Source organism: Lepidochelys olivacea (genome assembly GCF_965140295.1).
Source record: "Lepidochelys olivacea isolate rLepOli2 genome assembly, chromosome: 1".
Taxonomy (NCBI): Eukaryota; Metazoa; Chordata; order Testudines; family Cheloniidae; genus Lepidochelys; species Lepidochelys olivacea.
Genome location: NC_140411.1, coordinates 7,842,985 through 7,863,819, shown reverse-complemented (window position 1 = coordinate 7,863,819; position 20,835 = coordinate 7,842,985). Strand labels below are relative to the sequence as shown.

Sequence of the window (20,835 nt, the reverse complement as noted above, 5' to 3'; positions counted from 1 at the left end):
GTCCAACCCCCTGCTCGAAGCAGGACCAATTCCCAGTTAAATCATCCCAGCCAGGGCTTTGTCAAGCCTGACCTTAAAAACTTCTAAGGAAGGAGATTCTACCACCTCCCTAGGTAACGCATTCCAGTGTTTCACCACCCTCTTAGTGAAAAAGTTTTTCCTAATATCCAATCTAAACCTCCCCCACTGCAACTTGAGATGATTACTCCTCGTTCTGTCATCTGCTACCATTGAGAACAGTCTAGAGCCATCCTCTTTGGAACCCCCTTTCAGGTAATTGAAAGCAGCTATCAAATCCCCCCTCATTCTTCTCTTCTGCAGGCTAAACAATCCCAGCTCCCTCAGCCTCTCCTCATAACTCATGTGTTCCAGTCCCCTAATCATTTTTGTTGCCCTTCGCTGGACTCTCTCCAATTTTTCCACATCCTTCTTGTAGTGTGGGGCCCAAAACTGGACACAGTACTCCAGATGAGGCCTCACCAATGTCGAATAGAGGGGAACGATCACGTCCCTCGATCTGCTCGCTATGCCCCTACTTATACATCCCAAAATGCCATTGGCCTTCTTGGCAACAAGGGCACACTACTGACTCATATCCAGCTTCTCGTCCACTGTCACCCCTAGGTCCTTTTCCGCAGAATATTAGTTTCCTAATATTCAACTTAGACCTCCCCCACTGCAACTTGAGACCATTGCTTCTTATTTTGTCAGCTGCCACCACTGAGAACAACCAAGCTCCATCCTCTTTAGAACCCCCCTTCAGGTAGTTGAAGGCTGCTATCATATCCCCCCTCACTCTTCTATTCTGCCTACTAAATAACCCCAGTTCTCTCAGCCTCTCCTCCTAAGTCATGTGCCCCAGCCCCCTAATCATTTTCATTGCCCTCCTCTGGACACTCTCCAATTTGTCCACTTCCCTTCTGTAGTGGGGGGACCAAAACTGGAGGCAATACTCCAGGTGTGGTCTCACTAGTGCTGAATAGAGGGGAATAATTACTTCCCTCGATCTCCTCGCAATGCTCCGACTAATAAAGCCCAATAGTCCGTTGGCCTTCTTGGCTACAAGGGCACAATGTTGACTCATATCCAGCTTCTCGTCCACTGTAATCCCCAGATCCTTTTCTGCAGAACTGATGCTTAGCCAGTTGGTCCCCAGCCTGTAGCGGTGCATGGAACAGATAATCATCAAGTGATTAATCATCAAGTGATCATCAACCATCTCCTGTCTCCCAATTCCCAGGTTCTGGCAAAAGGAGGCTAGGAACACCATCCCTACCAATCCTGGTCAATATCCATTGATAGACCTATCCTCCATGTATTTATCTAGTTCTTTTTTGAACCCTGTTATTGTCCTGGCCTTCACGACATCGTCTGGCAAGGAGTTCCACAGGTTGACTGTGTGTTATGTGAAAAAAATACTTCCTTTTGTTTGTTTTAAACCTGCTGCTTATTGATTTCATTTGGTGCCAACCACTTCTTGTGTTATGAGAAGGAGTAAATAACACTTCCTTATCTTCTTTTTCCATGCCAGTCATGATTTTATAGACCTCTGTCATACCCCCCTTAATCATCTCTTTTCCAACTGAAAAGTCCCAACCTTATTAATCTCTCCTCACATGGCAGCGGTTCCATTCACCTAATCATTTTTCTAGCCCTTTTCTGAACCTTTTCCAATTCCAATATATCTTTTTTGAGATAGGGTAAACACATCGGCACACAGTATTCAAGATGTGGGCATACCATGGATTTATATTTTCTGTCTTATTATCTCTCCTTCTCTTCATGATTCTCAACATTTTGATATGGTTTTGTTTGACTGCCGCTGCACATTGTGTGGATGTTTTCATGGAACAATTACTCCAGGATCTCTTTCTTTAGTGGTAACAGCTAATTTAGTCTCTAATATCTTATATGTTTTCCAGTGTGCATTACTTTGCATTTATCAACATTGAACATTATCTGCCATTTTGTTGCCCAGTCATGCAATTTTGTGAAATCATTGAGAAGTTCTTCGTACTCTGCTTGGGACTTAACTATGTTGAGCTGCTTGGTATCATCTGCAAATTTTACCACCTCACCCTTTACCCCTTTTTTCAGATCTTTTCTGAAGATATTGAATAGGACTGGTCCAAGGACAGACACCCCAAGGGACACCACTATTTACCTCTCTCCATTCTGAAACTGACTATTTATTCCTACCCTTTGTTTCCTATCTTTTAACCAGTTACCAATCCATGAGAAGAAATTCCCTACACAAAGAAATATTCCTTCTTGTCAACTGTTGGAAATGGGTCCACTGGCCTCATTAGCATTTTTCTTCCCTTGGTATTCACCCTTCTTGTCAACTGTTGAGAATAGAACTCTTCCACCTTAATTGAATTGGCTCATTAGCACTGACCCCCCCCCACTTGGTAAGGCAACTCCCATCTTTTCATGTGTTTTGATATATATTCTGCTTACTGTATTTTTCACTCCATGCATCTGATGAAGTGGGTTTTAGCCCATAAAAGCTTATGCCCAAATAAATTTGTTAGTCTCCAAGGTGCCACAAGGACTCCTTGTTGTTTTTCCTCTTATCCCCTGACATCTTAATTTGCTTAAGAACCTTTGTTGAGGGACCCTGATAAAACTCAGGACACTATATCCACTGAATGCCCCTTGTCCACCAGCTTGTTGACCCCATGAAATGGCCATTGACCATTATCTCTGAAAATTTGTGGCGATTGGGGGAGGTCCCGGGTGATTAGAAAAAGGCAAATATAGTGCCGTATTTAAAAAAAGAGAAGAAAGAGAACCCGGGGAAGTACAGACTGGTGAGCATCACTTCAGTCCCTGGCAAAATCATGGAGCAGGTCCTGCAGGAATCCATTTTGAAGCACTTGTAGGAGAGGAAGCTGATCAGGAATAGTCAACATGGATTCACCAAGGGCAAGTCAATTCTGACCAACCGGATTGCCTTCTATGATGAGATAACTGGCTCTGTGGATATGGGGAAAGCAGTGGATGTGTTATTCCTTGACTTTAGCAAAGCTTTTGGTACAGTCTCCCACAGAATTCTTGTCAGAAAGTTAAAGAAGTATGGATTGGATGAATAGACTATAAAGTGGATAGAAAGTTGGCTAGATTGTCCAGCTCAATGGATAGTGATCAACGGCTCGATGTCTAGTTGGCAGCCAGTAGGAAGCGGAATGCCCCAAGAGTCGGTCCTGGGGCAGGTTTTTTTCAACATCTTTATTAAAGATCTTGATGATGGGATGAATTGCACTCTCAGCAAGTTTGCAGATGACAAGAAGCTTCGGGAGAGGTAGATACGCTGGAGGGTAAGGATAGGGCCCAGAGTGACCTAGACAAATTGGAGGATTGGTCTGAAAGAAACTGATGAAGTTCAACAAGGACAAGTGCAGAGTCCTGTACTTAGTAAGGAAGAATCCTATGCACCGCTACAGGCTAGGGACCGACTGGCTAAGCAGCAGTTCTGTAGAAAAGGACCTGGGGGCTACAGCAGACGAGAAGCTGCATATGAGTCAGCAGTGTGCCCTTGTTGCCAAGAAGGCCAACGGACTATCGGGCTGTATTAGTAGGAGCCTTGCCAGCAGATGGAGGGACGTAATTATTCCTCTCTATTCATCACTGGTCAGGCCACGTCTGGAGTATTGCATCCAGTTTTGGTTCCCCCCACTACAGAAGGGATGTGAACAAATTGGAGATAGTCCAGCGGAGGGCAACGAAAATGATTAGGGGGTTGGGGCACATGCCTTACAAGGAGAGGCTGAAAGAACTGGGGTTATTTAGTCTGCAGAAGAGAAGAGTGAGGGGTGATTTGATAGTAGCCTTCAACTACCTGAAGGGGGGTTCCAAAGAGGATGGAGTTCAGCTGTTCTCAGTGGTGGCAATTGACAGAACAAGAAGCAATGGTCTTAAGTTGCAGCGGGGGAGGTCTAGGTTGGATATTGGATAATATCCTGTTTTACTAGGAGGGAGGTGAAGCACTGGCATGGGTTACCTAGGGAGGTGGTGGAATCTCCATTCTTGGAAGTTTTTAAGGCCTGGCTTAATAAAGCCCTGGCTGGGATGATTTAGTTAGTTTTGGTCCTGCTTTGAGCAGGGGATAGGACTAGATGACCTTCAGAGGTTCCCTCCAACCCAAATCTTCTATGGTTCTGTGAGTCTATGATCATCATTACTGCTCAGCTGCCCTCGAAGTAGCCTTGTAAGTAATTGGTACCATAAACAGTGATGACAAGCCCAGAGTCCAGGAGCAGAGCCTGCAGCAGGGCTGGCCTGCAGTCCGGTTGGGTAGCATCTCCACAAATCCTCTGTGATTTGGCCTCCTGCAGTTTGCCATTGGCCATGATGGGGTTAAAGCTGATGCGCATGAAACCAAGCATCTGAGATTCCCTGATGGCCAAGTGGCCCCCAGGGGACTGTGCCGGCATCTTCATAAAGACACCTGCGTCCCCGTCTGAACAGAGACTGCCTGCCGCCTGTGCCACCTCTCCGATGACTCCGTGTCCTTTTGGGTGAAGACCTCTGGTGACAGCAGGTTCACGCCGGGCAGGAACTGGGTACGTTGGCAGGTTTCACTATCATTAAAATGTGAAGTGAAGGGGAAAGGCTGGAAGCTGTTTCCATTGGCAGATGTTCTGGGCTGTCGGGGTGACTCAGTAAGGGGGCTGAAGGGCAGGCAGCGCTAGGTAGCTTGGGAACCCCTCCTCTACACCTGCCCTTTTTTCATGGTGGACTGTTCATGCAACACAGAAGTCTCACATTGAAAGCAACTTCAAAGTGTTCAAACCCCGATGCCCCAAGTCAGGATTTTTCAAGGGGTCCCATTTCCAGAGGTGCCGTGTGCTCTGGGATGATTCTGCCAGGGGCTGAGTGAGAAGAAGCCCCACGCAATACCAGTGACTAGTTGCCAAATCATCTCACTTGTAGCCTGATTTAGGGTGCACAAATAATATTAATATAATTCATAAATTTTAATGTAATGTAATGTAATTTGATTAATAATATTAATACTAATTAATTACAAATATTAATAGTATGGATTTTAGGTTTGCCAATCTGTTTGATCAGAAGATAAAAGTTCTTGTCCCAAATCAGGCTCCACAGAATTTACAAAGGACCCTCGGGGTATGACGGGAAGCTCACACTGAGACAGATATTGCCTTAAAGACTTTTTCTTAAAATCAATAATAGTAAGTCAATGGTAAAATACTCATATTTTCAAAGTTATAATTGCATTAATGCTATTCAAAAGATACATATGATAATAAAGTATTATATGCAACAAAGCTTTGCTTAATATACTCACAGCCTTCCTTGATAACCTGGTGGTAAGAGACACAGGAACAGCCTTGCGGTTCAGGTTTCTCAATTCTTGAGTGAGGGATGCAGTGCGTAGAAGACACAAATGCTACGAGCTATTGAAGCGAACTTAGGGTTTACTTGACTAACTTAAACTTAAAATCAAAACCTAATAAAGAATAAAAACTTAGGGAAACCAAGCTTCGCCTATTTCCTTTGAAACTTAAAGTTTAAGAAGAACAAGTAGAGCCTACTAATAGTAGCAGTCATCGTAGACTGATAGAATAGATAGAGAGAGATAGAGTAGAAATTAAATAAGTAAGAATAGAAAATGGAGTACTCTGTCGAGGTGGGACACCTCTTTTTTGGGCAAATTGCTGGAAATCCTTCCTCCTATGCCCAAATTTAATTCCTCACCCAACAAAATGTTAGGGTACTCTTACCCCATAGGCTTGTATGTTTGTGTGTATTGATAACAGGTACATCTGCACATAAGTTTCCCTGTGGTGTACCTGTTAAGTCTGTGGGTACAACATTGAAAAAACCCCTATGCCATTCTCCATTGTCTATAGGTCTAGATAAAAGGTCATAGACATAAGCGTGGGTACTTATCGATTTAGGTAACAAAGTATAGGTCAACTTTACTTTTCTGGGTAAAAGGTCTTAATATATATATGCTAACTTTGCCTTAGCTTAACATAGAGGATATGGCTTGTAGGTCTCTTGCATTACAACCAAACTTACTTGAATATAAATCTATAAACCTATTACAGTACATCAAATACTTGACCTATAAGAAAAGATATATATATCTTTTGCAGAGAAATGTAACCATGAAATGCATTTTCAAAGGTTTTATTCTCTGGCTTGATTGGCAACACATGAATTCAGAGCTTCGTTGCTCTGGGGTTAGAGCTGCAGTAGGGCATATTTCCATTTCCTCACTGGCTGAGTGCTCCAGCATTTCTACCCTGTAGCTACCCCTCAGAGTTACAGGGCTACCAGTATCTCTGTCCCCGCTCTGGTCTTTGAGTGCCAGATGTCAGGCCTCGTAGTCTTCCCTCTCATGGGGTGGAATCCCACGATTCTCCCACCCTCAGACTAGCCTTTGGGCTACAACACACTGCAATCGACCGTGCTTGGTGAGCAGGTCCGAGTGTCTGTGGTTCTCGCCTCTGGGAGTCTGTGACCAGTGGTGAGACGAGTGACCAGCCAGCCTTCGAGAACCAAAATACTGTTGAATCTGAACAGCAGGAAGAAAGTGGAACATGGGAGAACCAGAGGGTTTTAAAACAGCAATCTGTACAGATCTCTGACCCCAAGCCCTTCTGCTCTTACGGGGACCCAGGCAGACTGAGGGCCTTCAGACTTCCCAGCAGTGTCTGTGCCTGTCAGACTGAAGAGATTCTCACAACAGCTGCCCACCTCTGGACAGACTGACAGAACTGGCAAAACAAGCTGTGGAATGCGGCTGGAACTCAGAAACGGGCTCTTCCCAGCTTCTAGCTTCTGTGTTGTCTCTTGTCCTCCCTGGGGTGGTGGCTGAGCGATGGCTTTTCCTGAGCTATTGCTTCCCTTCTTGCTTGTTTTCCAGCAGCCTGCTATGAAACTAGGAAGATCCATATTGATTTCACCCAACAGAGCCATAATATAAACATCACAAATGTTAACTCAGTATAGCTCTACAGCAAACATCCCAAGAACTGGGTTTAACATACACATTCATTATGGCAGCTCAGCTCCATGTCTGTCACAATGCTGTTCCCAGATGCCACCTAGTTTGTGAATACAGGACGGAGACAGTCAAAGTGCAAACGAGAGAGAGAGAGAGCAATAGACTACTTTCATGGGGAAATGAAGTTCCATTTCCATGAATACTCATGCATTTGACTTTGAAATCCACTTCCTGCAAACCCTCACCGTGGATGAATAACCAGTGCTGGGGTTACGATGTACGAGTGAGTCAGAGCTCAGGGAACGAAAATTTTCTATCCTGACTCCAAGACTTGTTACCACTCTGGATACAGGCTACAGACTGACAGAAGAGAACCTGAGGAGAATCAGTCAGCTATTAACCCAGGGTCAGAGGAGCTACTCGGCTTTTGTTTGCTGACAAGGGACTAAATGAAGGCTGAGGCACTTCGATCTTTTCAGATTCTGAAGAAACCAGATGACAAACCCTACATTTTAAGTCCCACTGTAAGCTGAGAAATCATCCCTGAAAGAAGATCAGAGGGGAAGGAATGGGTTGACAGGTGTGTGCTAAACTACAGATGTGTAAATGAGTATTGATGCAAAAGTAGTGTTTGCATATTCACCCATTTGTGACGCCAATTCCTCTCCCACCCAGCTGAAGTAACAGCCTGTGTTAACTTGTAACTTGCCAAGTATCTATAGACCCGTGCCTGGGGAGAGGATGCAGGTCCTGTGAGGAAGATCGTATGCTCAGGCTTCAGTTAACATTGGCCAGGCAAAGCACTTCAGCTTCCCTAGGGGGAATTCTTGGGGGTCAGATGGTATCACCAGGAGCATAAGGTAAGGGAAAGTTAACATAGCCTGGTTCTGACTGAATTTACACATGAAATCTGGAGCAACCCAGTAGAAGTCACGATTATTGAATTAAGAACTTAGCACTAAGAATTTATCCCATGTGCTGGAAAGAGAGAGTGGAATAATTTGAAGTCTCAGGAGTGGAGAAAATAAAATGTATATCTGTGAGGCAATGATATAAATGATATAACACGTTTATAAATAGCTTCAATGCAGGGCAGATAAATAAAATGACCATCTTCGCCATGCACTTGCCATGTGTTTATGGGCATCATGATACAATGGGCCAACTCAGAAGTGTGTGGCCAGAAAGAGTGTCTGTATGAAGGTCAGAATTGTAAAATCACATAGTGCTCAAGTAGGCTATGGAACTCGCAGCCACAAGATATCAATGTGGCCAAGAACGTCTCAGGCTTCAAAGAGGGATGGGATGTTTAAATGGGTAATCAGGAAATCCAATTACATAAGAACATAGGAATGGCCTTACTAGGTCAGACCAAAGGTCCATCCAGCCCAGTATCCTGTTTACCAACAGTGGCCAATGCCAGGTGCCCCAGAGGGAGTGAACCGAACTGGTAACGATAAGTGATCTCTCTCCTGCCATCCATCTCCACCCTCTGACAAACAGAGGCCAGGGACACCATTCCTTACCCATCCTGGCTAATCGCCATTAATGGAGTTATCCTCCATGAATGGATACAGTTCTCTTTTATACCCAGTTATAGTCCCAGCATTCACAATCTCCTCAGGCAAGGAGTTCCACAGGTTGACTTAGTGAAGAAGAACTTCCTTTTCTTTGTTTTAAACCTCCTGCCCATTAATTTCATTTAGTGGTTCCTTGTTCTTATATTATGGGAGCAAGTAAATAACGTTTCCTTTTTCACTTTCTCCACAGTCTCCTCTTTTCCAAGCTGAACAGGCCTACCCCCTTTAATCTCTTCTTATATGGGACCCATTCCAAACCCCTAATCATTTTAGTTCCCTTTTCTGAACCTTTTCTAATGCCAGTATATCTTTTTTGAGATGAGGAGACCATATCTATGCGCAGTATTCAAGATGTGGGTGCACCCGGGATTTATATAAGGGCAATAAGATTTTCTCCATCTTATTCTCTATCCCTTTTTTAATGATTCCTAACATCCCGTTTGCTTTTTTTTTTTGACTGCCGCTGCAGACTGCGTGGACTTGGGGATATTTTTTCCAATGTGCATTACTTTGCATTTATCCACCTTAAATTTCATTTGCCGTTTTGTTGCCCAATCACTTAGTTTTGTGAGATCTTTTTGAAGTTCTTCACAGTCTGGTTTGGTCTTAACTATCTTGAGCAGTTTAGTATCATCTGCAAACTTTGCCACCTCACTGTTTACCCCTTTCTCCAGATCATTTCTGAAGAAGTTGAATAGGATTGGTCATAGGACTGACCCTTGGGGAACACCACTCGTTACCCCTCCCCATTATGAACATTTAACATTTATAACAGTACTGAGAATTTTTGAAAAAAATGTCTTAGATTCATAGATATTTCAGTCAGAAGGGACCATTATGATGATCTAGTCTGACCTCCTGCAGAACACAGGCCACAGAAAAAACCTCTCACCTATATCTGAGCTATTGAAGTCATCAAATCGTGGTTTAAAGACTTCAAGGAGCAGAGAATCCTCCAGCAAGTGACCCGTGACCCATGGTACAGAGGAAGGCGAAAAACCTCCAGGGCTTCTTCCAATCTGACCTGGAGGAAAATTCCTTCCCGACCCCAAACATGGCGATCAGCTAAACCCTGAGGATATGGGCAAGATTCACCAGCCAGATTCTACAGAAAATTCTTTCCTGGGTATCTCAGATCCCACCCAATCTAATATCCCATCACAGGCCATTGTGTCTATTTACCATGAATATTTAATTACCAAAACCACGTTATCCCATCATACCATCTCCTCCATAAATGTATTGAGTTTAATCTTAAAGCCAGATAGATCTTTTGCCCCCACTGCTTCCCTTGGAAGGCTCTTGCAAAACTTTACTCCTCTGATGGTTAGAAACCTTTGTCTAATTTTTGTCTAAACTGCCTGGTGGCCAGTTTATATCCATTTGTTCTTGTGTCCACATTGGTACTGAGCTTAAATAATTCCTCTCCCTCTCCGGTATTTATCCCTCTGATATATTTATAGAGAGCAATCATATCTCCCTTCAACCTTCTCTTAGTTAGGCGAAAGAAGCCAAGCTCCTTGAGTCTCCTTTCATAAGACAAGTTTTCCATTCCTCGGATCATCCTAGGAGCCCTTCTCTGTACCTGTTCCAGTTTGAATTCATCCTTCTTAAACATGGGAGACCAGAACTGCACACAGTATTCCAGGTGAGGTCTCACCACTGCCTTGTATAACAATACTAAAACCTCCTTATCCCTATTGGAAATACCTGTCCTGATGCATCCCAAGACCGCATGAGCTTTTTTCACGGCCATATCACATTGGCGGCTGATAGTCCTCCTATGATCAACCAATACTCCAAGGTCCTTTTCATCCTCCGTTACTTCTAATTGATGCGTCTCCAGCTTACAACGAAAATTCTTGTTATTAATCCCTAAATGCATGACCGTACACTCCTCACTATTCAATTTCATCCTATTACTATTACTCCAGTTTACAAGGTCACCCAGATCCTCCTGTAGGATATCCCTGTCCTTCTCTAAATTGGCAATACCTCCCAGCTTTGTATCATCCACAAACTTTTTTAGTACACTCCCACTTTTTTTGCCGAGGTCAGTAAAAAAAAGATTAAATAAGATTGGTCCCAAAACCTATCCTTGAGGAACTCCACTGGTAACCTCCCTCCAGCCTGACAGTTCACCTTTCAGTAGGACCCGTTGTAGTCTCCCCTTTAACCAATTCCTTATCCACCTTTCAAGTTTCCTATTGATCCCTATCTTATCTAACTTAACAAATAATTCCCTATGTGGCACGGTATCAAACACCTTACTGAAATCTAGGTAAATTAGATCCACTGCGTTTCCTTTGTCTAAAAATGTGTTACTTTCTCAAAGAAGGAGATCAGGTTGGTTTGGCACGATCTACCTTTTGTAAAACCATGTTGTATTTTGTCCCATTTACCATTGACTTCAAAGTCCTTAACTACCTTCTCCTTCAAAATTTTCTCCAAGACCTTGCATACTACAGATGTAAGTACTCTAAATCTTCCTGACTTACATGACAAAATGTGTCTAACTAGTGGGTGTCAGGGAGAAACTTTCCCCGGGATCAGAGTATCCCTATTTCCCTATCCCTATTTCCTAGTTCCCTATTGCAGGGCTTCCTCCACCTTCCTTTGCAGCATCTCATAACGCCTACTGAAGACTTGGCTAGGCAGACTGTAGGTCTGATCCAGTCCAGCAGTGCCTACCTTCCTATTGGGGGCATAAATCCAAGACAATGTTTTTGCTGATTTTCCCTAGAGGTCCTGAGAATCTCTCGACTTGCACTGAGAGCAGAAAGATTTCTCGCTAACTATCACTTAGTCTCCTGTTCTATCTCTTTTCAGGAAGAAAAGTTCAAAACTCCCCAGACCTGCCCAGTACATTATGTCAGCTGTCAATGACACTAAATTCAACTCTGTAATGTTCCTTCTTACCGGGATACCTGGGCTGGAAGACATCCACCTCTGGATCTCTATCCCCTTCTGCTTAATGTATGTTCTTTCAATCATAGGAAATTCAGTCATTCTGTTCATTATAAAAACAGATCCAAGCCTCCATGAGCCCATGTACATTTTCCTTTCCATGTTGGCCGTCACAGACCTTGCCTTATCCATTGTCACCATACCGACGACACTGGGCATATACTTGTTTAACTCTAGGAGAATCAGCCTCGATGCCTGTTTTGCCCAGATGTTCTTCATCCACTCGCTTTCAAAAATTGAGTCCTTTGTCCTCTTGTTGATGGCCTTTGACCGCTTCATTGCAATTTGTAACCCACTGAGATATGCCTCCATCTTAACTCCTCCGAGAATAGCCAAGATGGGCCTGGTGGCTGTGGTAAGATCGGTGGCCCTAATACTCCCTCTCCCCATTCTCCTGAAACGGTTCCGATACTGTCGAGACAATGTCCTCTCCCATTCCTACTGCCTGCACCAGGACATCATGAAGGAAGCTTGTTCAGACATCTCAGTGAACAGCATTTATGGCTTGTTTGTTAAAGTCATGACAGATGGATTGGACTCATTCCTCATCTTCCTCTCTTATGTGATGATCCTCAAAACAGTGCTGAGTATCGCATCCCACAGAGAGTGCCTCAGGGCCCTGAACACCTGTGTCTCCCATCTCTGCGCTGTCGTGCTCTTCTACATATCAGACATTGGCCTGTCTTTGATACACAGATTTGGAAATAGCTCTACTCACTTGCTTCAGATTATCCTGGGCTACATTTACCTGCTGGTCCCGCCCCTGATGAACCCAGTTGTGTACAGTGTGAAAAGCAAACACCTGCGTGAGAGGATAATCAGGGCATTTGTCAAGTGAAGGGTCAGTTCATCACCTGGCTCCAGTGCTGGTGACATGGGGGAGGAAAAACACGAGCGATGGGCATGGCCACGAATTCCATCCTGGATCCGCTGCCCATGAAGCCCTTTCCTCTGCCTCATTTCTTCTCCGAAGACCACACCTCTGCTATTCTCCTTTACCAGAGACTCTGCCCCCTTAGCCAGCATCAGGCCTTGCTTAGAGTTGCACAGCGAACCAGAGCCACTGTGAGATGTCCTACACCCTCTACATTTTATCCCCCAGGATGTACAAGTCAGGGAATGTGGAGAGTCTTGGCTCCCCACAGCAACCTTTGATCCCAGGGCAGCTCTTGAAATGGCCCGACTCTGGCCTGGCTCAGAGGCAGAGCCTTGGGGAAAGTGGAGGAGCAAGAGGCTGGGCTTAGTGAGAAGATATGAGGCAGAGGATAGGGCTTCAGGGGAAAAAGGGGAGTAGGGTCTGAACCAATGCTGACTGCAGTAATTAGGACCATGGGGGTGATCCTGAGTGCAGGAGAAGGCTGGGGCTGGAGGGAAAGAGACGTTGTGTTTTGGAGACGACTAAATAAATGCAACCCCACAAAGGGGGCTCTTGTTTTAAGTATCTGAGGCTGACAGTAAGTGACTGCATGGACCGTAGAGGGATGGGCAGGGTTCCTGCAGGGCCATCTCAGACCCCAAGGGGGCACTCTGGGGTGGCTCTATCCTCAGGGACTTGTCCAAAGTGGGCTGTGCTCTTGGAAGCCGTTACCAACAGGCAGATGTCATCCCAGCCCCCAGGCTGCTGTAAACTCTGCTGAGTCAGGGAGAAAACAGGCCAGTGAATCAAACCTCTGAAACTGTCCCATGGCCATCCCCCCTCTATACAGCACAGTGGGGAGGTCTGCTGGTGCAGCAGAGAATGTAAGCAGGCCTGTCACCGCTCAGGTGTCTGGAAGGCTGGTCCTGTGTCTGGGCACGGCTCTGCAACTCCAGACAGCTGCGTTTGATTCCCAGGCCATGCGTGACTGTGGACAAGCCATTGGATATGTCTGCACAGGTGGATAATAGCCTGGCCCTGCCTCACAGCGGTGGTGGGAAGATAAATACATTCGATGCAGTTTGATACTCTGAGACCCTAAGATCAGGACGGTGTCAGTGTTCCACAGAGCACCTCTCTGATATTCGTCTATAAAAGGCCTCTGACCACAGCCTTCTGTGACAGCTGGCTTCTGGGAAGACCCATGACTCCAGCCACTTAGTGTCTGTGTCAGATGTGGGGGTGACAGTGAAGGGTAAGTAGTGCATTTCTGAGGGTAATGTTGGAGTGTCACAGGGAGGTTCAGCACAGTCACAGAACCAGTGATAGTAAGCCATTGAGGCTAAATGGGTCTCACTGCCAAACTATGGATCAATGGCCACGGGGGCGTCCTCTTTGATTGTCCGGTTGAGAGAAAGCAGTCTGAGGGCAAAGGTCAGCTTCACACCTAGGCCCTGTAACACAGACGTGGCTGAGCACTATGGACACAGACTTGTCTCAAAACATGGGCCCCGGCAATGCAGTCATCACGGTGCTAATGGGGCAGGTTTATGTCATGGAATGCCAATTCTGGGCCCGGGAAACAAGCACAGACTGGTGGGACTGCATAGTGTTGCAGGTCTGGAACGATTCCCAGTGGCTGCAAAACTTTCGCATGCGTAAGGGCACTTTTATGGAACTTTGTGACTTGCTTTCCCCTGCCCTGAGGCGCAAGAATACCAAGATGAGAGCAGCCCTCACAGTTGAGAAGCGAGTGGCAATAACCCTGTGGAATCTTTCAACACCAGACAGCTACCGGTCAGTTGGGAATCAATTTGTAGTGAGCAAATCTACTGTGGGGGCTGCTGTGATGCAAGTAGCCAGTGCAATCAAAGATCTGCTGATATCAAGGGTAGTGACCGTGGGAAATGTGCAGGTCATAGTGGATGGCTTTGCTGCAATGGGATTCCCTAACTGTGGCGGGGCCGGAGACGGAACCCATATCCCTATCTTGGGACTGGAGCACCAACCCGGCGAGCACATGAACCACAAGGGGTACTTTTCAATGGTGCTGCAAGCACTGGTGGATCACAAGGGACGTTTCACCAACATCAACGTGGATGGTCGGGGAAGGTACATGAGACTCACCTCTTCAGGAACTCTCGTCTGTTTCAAAAACTGCAGGAAGGGACTTTATTCCCAGAGCAGAAAATAACTTTTGGGGATGTTGAAATGCCTATAGTTATCCTTGGGGACCCAGCCTACCCTTTAATGCCCTGGCTCATGAAGCCGTACACAGGCACCCTGGACAGTAGTCAGGAGCTGTTCAACTACAGGCTGAGCAAGTGCAGAATGGTGGTAGAATGTGCATTTGGACGTTTAAAGGCGCGCTGGTGCAGTTTACTGACTCGGTTAGACCTCAGCGAAACCAATCTTCCCACTGTTATTACTGCTTGCTGTGCGCTCCACAATATCTGTGAGAGTAAGGGGGAGACGTTTATGGCAGGGTGGGAGGTTGAGGCAAATTGCCTGGCCACTGGTTACGTGCAGCCAGACACCAGGGCGGTTCGAAGAGCACAGGAGGGCACGGTGCACAACAGAGAAGCTTTGAAAACCAGTTTCATGACTGGCCAGGCTACGGTGTGAAAGTTCTGTTTGTTTCTCCTTGATGAAACCCCCCGCCCCTTGGTTCACTCTATTTCCCTGTAAGTTAACCAGCCTCCCCTCCTCCCTTTGATCACCGCTTGCAGATGCAATAAAGTCATTGTTGCTTCACATTCATGGATTCTTTATTAATTCATCACACAAATAGTGGGATAACTGCCAAGGTAGCCCAGGAGGGGTGGTGGAGGAGGGAAGGACAAGGCCACACAGCACTTTAAAAGTTTAAAACTTTAAAACTTATTGAATGCCAGGCTTCTGTTGCTTGGGCAATCCTCTGTGGTGGAGTGGCTGGTTGGCCGGTGGTCCCCCCCCCACCGCGCTCTTGGGCGTCTGGATGTGGAGGCTATGGAACTTGGGGAGGAGGGCGGTTGGTTACACAGTGGCTGTAGCGGCAGTCTGTGCTCCTGCTGCATTTTCTGCAGCTCAGCCATACACTGGAGTGTATTAGTTTTGTCCTCCAGCAGCCTCAGCATTGAATCCTGCCTCCTGTCATCATGCTGCCACCATTTTTCAGCTTCAGCCCTCTCTTCAGCCCGCCACTTACTCTCCTCAGCCTGCCTCCTCTCCTCCCATTCATTTTGTGCTTTCCTGCACTCTGACATCATCTGCCTCCATGCATTCGTCTGTGCTCTGTCAGTGTGGGAGGACAGCATGAGCTCAGAGAACATTTCATTCCGAGTGTGTTTTTTTCGCTTTCTACTCTTCACTAGCCTCTGGGAAGGAGAAGACCCTGTGATCCTTGAAACACATGCAGCTGGTAGAGAAAAAAAAGGGGACAGTGGTATTTAAAAAGACACATTTTATAGAACAATGGGTACACTCTTTCAGGGTAAACCTTGCTGTTAACATTACATGCAAAGCACATGTGCTTCCGTTCCAAGGTCGCATTTTGCCTCCCACCAGTGCGTGGCTAGCCGCTTCCCCTGCCCCACTCCCCGTGGCTAACAGCAGGGAACATTTCTGTTCAGCCACAGGCAAACAGCCCAGCAGGAATGGGCACCTCTGAATGTCCCCTTAAGAAAAGCAGCCTATTTCAACCAGGTGACCATGAATGATATCACTCGCCTGAGGATAACACAGAGAGATAAAGAAAGGATGTTGTTTTAATGCCAGCAAACATACCCTGCAATGCTTTGTTCTACAATGATTCCCGAGTAGGTGCTACTGGCCTGGTGTGGTAAAGTGTCCTATCATGTTTCAGAGTAACAGCCGTGTTAGTCTGTATTCAGTTTGGATGAGCTATTACCAGCAGGAGAGTGAGTTTGTGTGTGTATGGGGGTGGGGGGAATGTGAGAAAACCTGGATTTGTGCTGGAAATGGCCCACCTTAATTATGCACGTTGTAGGGAGAATGGTCACTTTGGATGAGCTATTACCAGCAGGAGAGTGAGTTTGTGTGTGTGGTTTTTGGGAGGGGGGTGAGGGGGTGAGAGAACCTGGATTTGTGCAGGAAATGGCCCAACTTTATTATCATGCACATTGTGTAAAGAGTTGTCACTTTGGATGGGCTATCACCAGCAGGAGAGTGAATTTGTGTGGGGGGGTGGAGGGTGAGAAAACCTGGATTTGTGCTGGAAATGGCCCACCTGATAATCACTTTAGATAAGCTATTACCAGCAGGACAGTGGGGTGGGAGGAGGTATTTTTTCATATTCTCTGTGTATATAAAGTATGCTGCAGTTTCCACGGCATGCATCCGATGAAGTGAACTGTAGCTCACGAAAGCTCATGCTCAAATAAATTGGTTAGTCTCTAAGATGCCACAAGTACTCCTTTTCTTTTTGTCCTATCATGGTGGATGGAATTAGGCTGCCCTCCCCAGAAAACTTTTGCAAAGGCTTTGGGAGTACATCCAGGAGAGCCACAAAGGCCAGGGCAAATTAATCATTAAACATGCTTGCTTTTAACCATGTATAGTATTTTAAAAGGTACACTAACCAGAGGTCCCTTCTGTGCCTGGTGGGTCTGAGAGGCAGCCTTTAGTGGGTTCGGGGGCTACTGGCTCCAGGTCCAGGGTGAGAAACAGTTCCTGGCTGTCGGGAAAACCGGTCTCTCCGCTTGCTTGCTGTGAGCTATCTACAACTTCATCATCATCATCATCTTCCTTGCCCCCAAAACCTGATTCCGTGTTGCCTCCAGATCCATCGAAGGAGTCAAACAACAAGGCTGGGGTAGTGGTGTCTGAATCCCCTAAAATGGCATGCAGCTCATCATAGAAGTGGCATGTTTGGGGCTCTGACCCGGAGCGGCCGTTTGCGTCTCTGGTTTTCTGGTAGGTTTGCCTCAGCTCCTTAAGTTTCACGCGGCACTGCTTTGGGTCCCTGTTATGTCCTCTGTCCTTCATGCCCTGGGAGATTTTGACAAATGTTTTGGCATTTCGAAAACTGGAACGGAGTTCTCATAGCACAGATTCCTCTCCCCACACAGGGATCAGATCCTGTACCTCCCGTTCAGTCCGTGCTGGAGCTCTTTTGTGATTCTGGGACTCCATCACGTTATCCTCTGCTGATGAGCTCTGCACTCACCTGCATCTTGCCATGCTGGCGAAACAGGAATATGAAATTCAAAAGTTTGCGGTCCTTTTCCTGTCTACCTGACCAGTGCATCTGAGTTGAGAGTGCTGTCCAGAGCAGTCACAATGGAGAACTCTGGGATAGCTCCTGGAGGCCAATACCATCTAATTGAGTCCACAATACCCCAAATTCAACCCAGCAACGCCAATTTCAGCGCTAATCCCCTTGTTGGGGGTGGAGTAAGGAAATCGATTTTAAGAGCCCTTTAAGTCGAAAAAAAGGGCTTCTTTGTGTGGACGGGTGCAGGGTTAAATCGATTTAACGCTGCAAAATTCGACCTCAGGTCCAAGTGTAGACCATTGCTTAGAGTGATAGACTGAAGGAGCTGAATGCAGTTAGCATAAGGAAGAGAAGGTAAAGGGGTGATTTAATCGCAGTCTGTAAGTACCTGCATGTGGACCAAACATTTAACCATGGGCTCTTCAATCTACCAGAGAAAGTTATAACAGGATCCAGTGGCTGGAAGTCGAAGCTAGACACATTCAGACTGGAACTAAGGTGTAATATTTTCTAACAATGAGGGTAATTAAGGATTGGAACAATTTACCAAGGGCCGTAGTAGATTTGCCGTCACTGACAATTGTTACATCAAGTCAGGATGTAGTTCTAACAGCACTGCTCTAGAGCTTATTTTGGTGCAGGTCTCTGCCATGTGCTGTAAAGGCGGTCAGACTACGAGATAGCAGTGGTGCCTTCTGGCTTTGGGATCTGCCCAGTGGTGTTCGTAGCTCTGCCCTGCCGCACGGGGTGTTGTACTGATAAATATGTCACAGATTGACAGGCGCTCGGATGCTACCATAATTGGGGCCGGAGCTAAGAGCTTTAGAGAGATTTCAGCTCTATGCCTCATAAGGATGATTTGGGGTATTCGGTGGAGAACCTAAACTCCTCCCAACACCCCGTGGTGATGAGGCCTGTCATTAGCACAGCGCCTTTTGATGAGGGAGTTCTGGGCCCCTCCTGCAGCTCGGCAGTAAGAGGGAGAATCAGGACGTGGTTTCAGTGAATGAAGGATCTGGAGAGTGTTGCCTGGGCAAACAGAGCCCTGCTGGGCTGCCCCTCACTTTGTTCCTGACCCCCACCTGCTCCATGATCAGTAAGAGCCGCTCTAGTGCTGGTGATAGACCTCACACTCTGCATCCAAATTTCCATTATCACCAAGTTTGGAGGTAGCTGGATCAGGGGGAGGGGGTTGTTTGGTTCCAATAGAGAGTTGTAGCTGGATTTGGGTCATGCCTTTTTCTATTCAGAATGTACAGAGCCTTGCTGAACAAGTGTTTGCATGTCTCTTGGCTGAAGAAGGGGAGAGAGTGAGTTGTGTCTCAGGTACCAAGTGGCTCTGCGAGCTAGTCACTGTTATGTCTGGAGGTCTGTGGCGTAACAGGGCTCTCATAACTATACTTCTAAATCTCATTATTTTGAACCATGTGATGATTTTCTGGGGTGTGGCTCATAGTTTTGAATTGGGCTCGGCAATACTGCGCAAGTAGTTGAAAAGATGTGAAGGGAAACTAGGAAAAGTCATAAAAATTAGGAACAATTTTTAAAGTACCTCAGAAGCAGGAAGCCTGCCAAAGAATGAGTGGGACCACTGGATAACTGAGGTGCTGAAGGAGCATTCAAGGAAGATGAGGCCATTGCGGAGATGCTAAATGAATTCTTTGCATTGGTGTTCACTGCAGAGGATGTGAGGGCTATTCCCACACCCGAGTCCTTCTTTTCAGGAGACAAATTGAGTCCCACGTCGAGGTGTCAGTAAAGGAAGTTGTGACACTACACCCCATATTGATGATTATGACATAATTATGATGCATCTGGTATAAGATATGTCTTGTGATCTGTCACTGGAAAAGTTAGGATTTCCTGAATATTATTATCCTATTTGTGTGCATGTTTCATTTTTGTACCTGAAGTTATCAATATGGACTATATATCTGAATTTGAAATGTGCTTACTCTGGGTAACACCAACAAGTAGCCTTTCAGGTACAACAATAAAAAGGAAAAAGAAAAGGAGTACTTGTGGCACCTTAGGGACTAACCAATTTATTTGAGCATAAGCTTTCGTGAGCTACAGCTCACTTCATCTAAGGTGCCACAAGTACTCCTTTTCTTTTTTCGAATACAGACGAACACGGCTGTTACTCTGAAACCTGGAATAAAAAGGAAGACACGGGACTGTAGAAAAGCTTAGCCTTCCTGTGAGCATTTCAGCCACCCTTCTGTCCTACCCGGTTATTTTGGGTTTTTCCAAGTTGTGCTGTACCTGTTAAGTTTAAAAGGGTATGAACTTAGGAAACCCGCTTTAACACATCATATGTGGTTTGATGGGTTGGATCACAGAAACCCTCTGGGGGTTGCCACCTGATGTGCCAAGACTACTTCTGCTCCTGCTTTTTTGCCCAGTCACCTTAGGACTTCAGTGCCCTGCCTGGTTTGAGCCAAACCCACTAGCCTGCTACAAACCCAGACCCAGGTCTGATCCACGTCCCCTAACAGCTGTAAGATCAATTAAAAGCAGCTTACAGAAGTGTTCCTGTCTATAAAACTCAGATGCCCAAATTCCAATGGGGTCCAAACCCTAAATAAATCCGTTTTATCCTGTATAAAGCTTATGCAGGTAAACTAATAAATCGTTCACCCTCTATAACACTGATAGAGAGATATGCACAGCTTTTTGCCTCCCCCTGACCAGGTATTAATACATAATCTGGTTAAATTAATAAGTAAAAAGTGATTTTATTAAATACAGAAAGTAGGATTTAAGTGGTTCCAAGTAATAACAGACAGAACAAAGTGAATTACCAAGCAAAATAAAATAAAACACGCAAGTCAAAACCTAATACAGTAAGAAATGTATTACAGATGAAATCTCACCCTCAGAGATGTTCCAGTAAGTTTCTTTGACAGACTAGCCTCCTTTTAGTCTGGGTCCAGCAATCACTCACACCCCTGTGGTTATTGTTCTTTGTTCCAGTTTCTTTCAGGTATCCTTTGGGGGTGGAAAGGCTATCTCTTGAGCCAGCTCAGGGCAAATGGAGGGGTCTCCCTCAGGCTTAAATAGATTTCCTCTTGTGGGTGGAATCCCCTTCTCTCTCCTATGCAGAATCCAGCTACAAGTTGCAGTTTTCGAGTCACATGGGCAAGTCATATGTTCATGCATGACTCAGAACTTTACAGGTGGCAGCCATTGTTCACATGCTACCTTGAACATCACAAGTAGACTTCTTATGTGG

At 45.7% G+C, this 20,835-nt stretch overlaps 1 protein-coding gene across 1 annotated transcript in view; it reads left to right on the top strand.

Annotated features, from left to right (window-relative positions):
* Positions 1 to 11,431: 11,431 nt before the first annotated feature.
* Positions 11,432 to 20,835, top strand: part of LOC311513750 (olfactory receptor 51G2-like) — a gene marked incomplete at both ends in the record, with an annotated part of 92,854 nt that continues 83,450 nt past the window's right edge. Inside the window, one exon of the mRNA XM_084615815.1 lies at positions 11,432 to 11,538. Coding sequence (XP_084471941.1) covers positions 11,432 to 11,538 — 107 coding nt within the window. The remainder of the gene's footprint in view (positions 11,539 to 20,835) is intronic.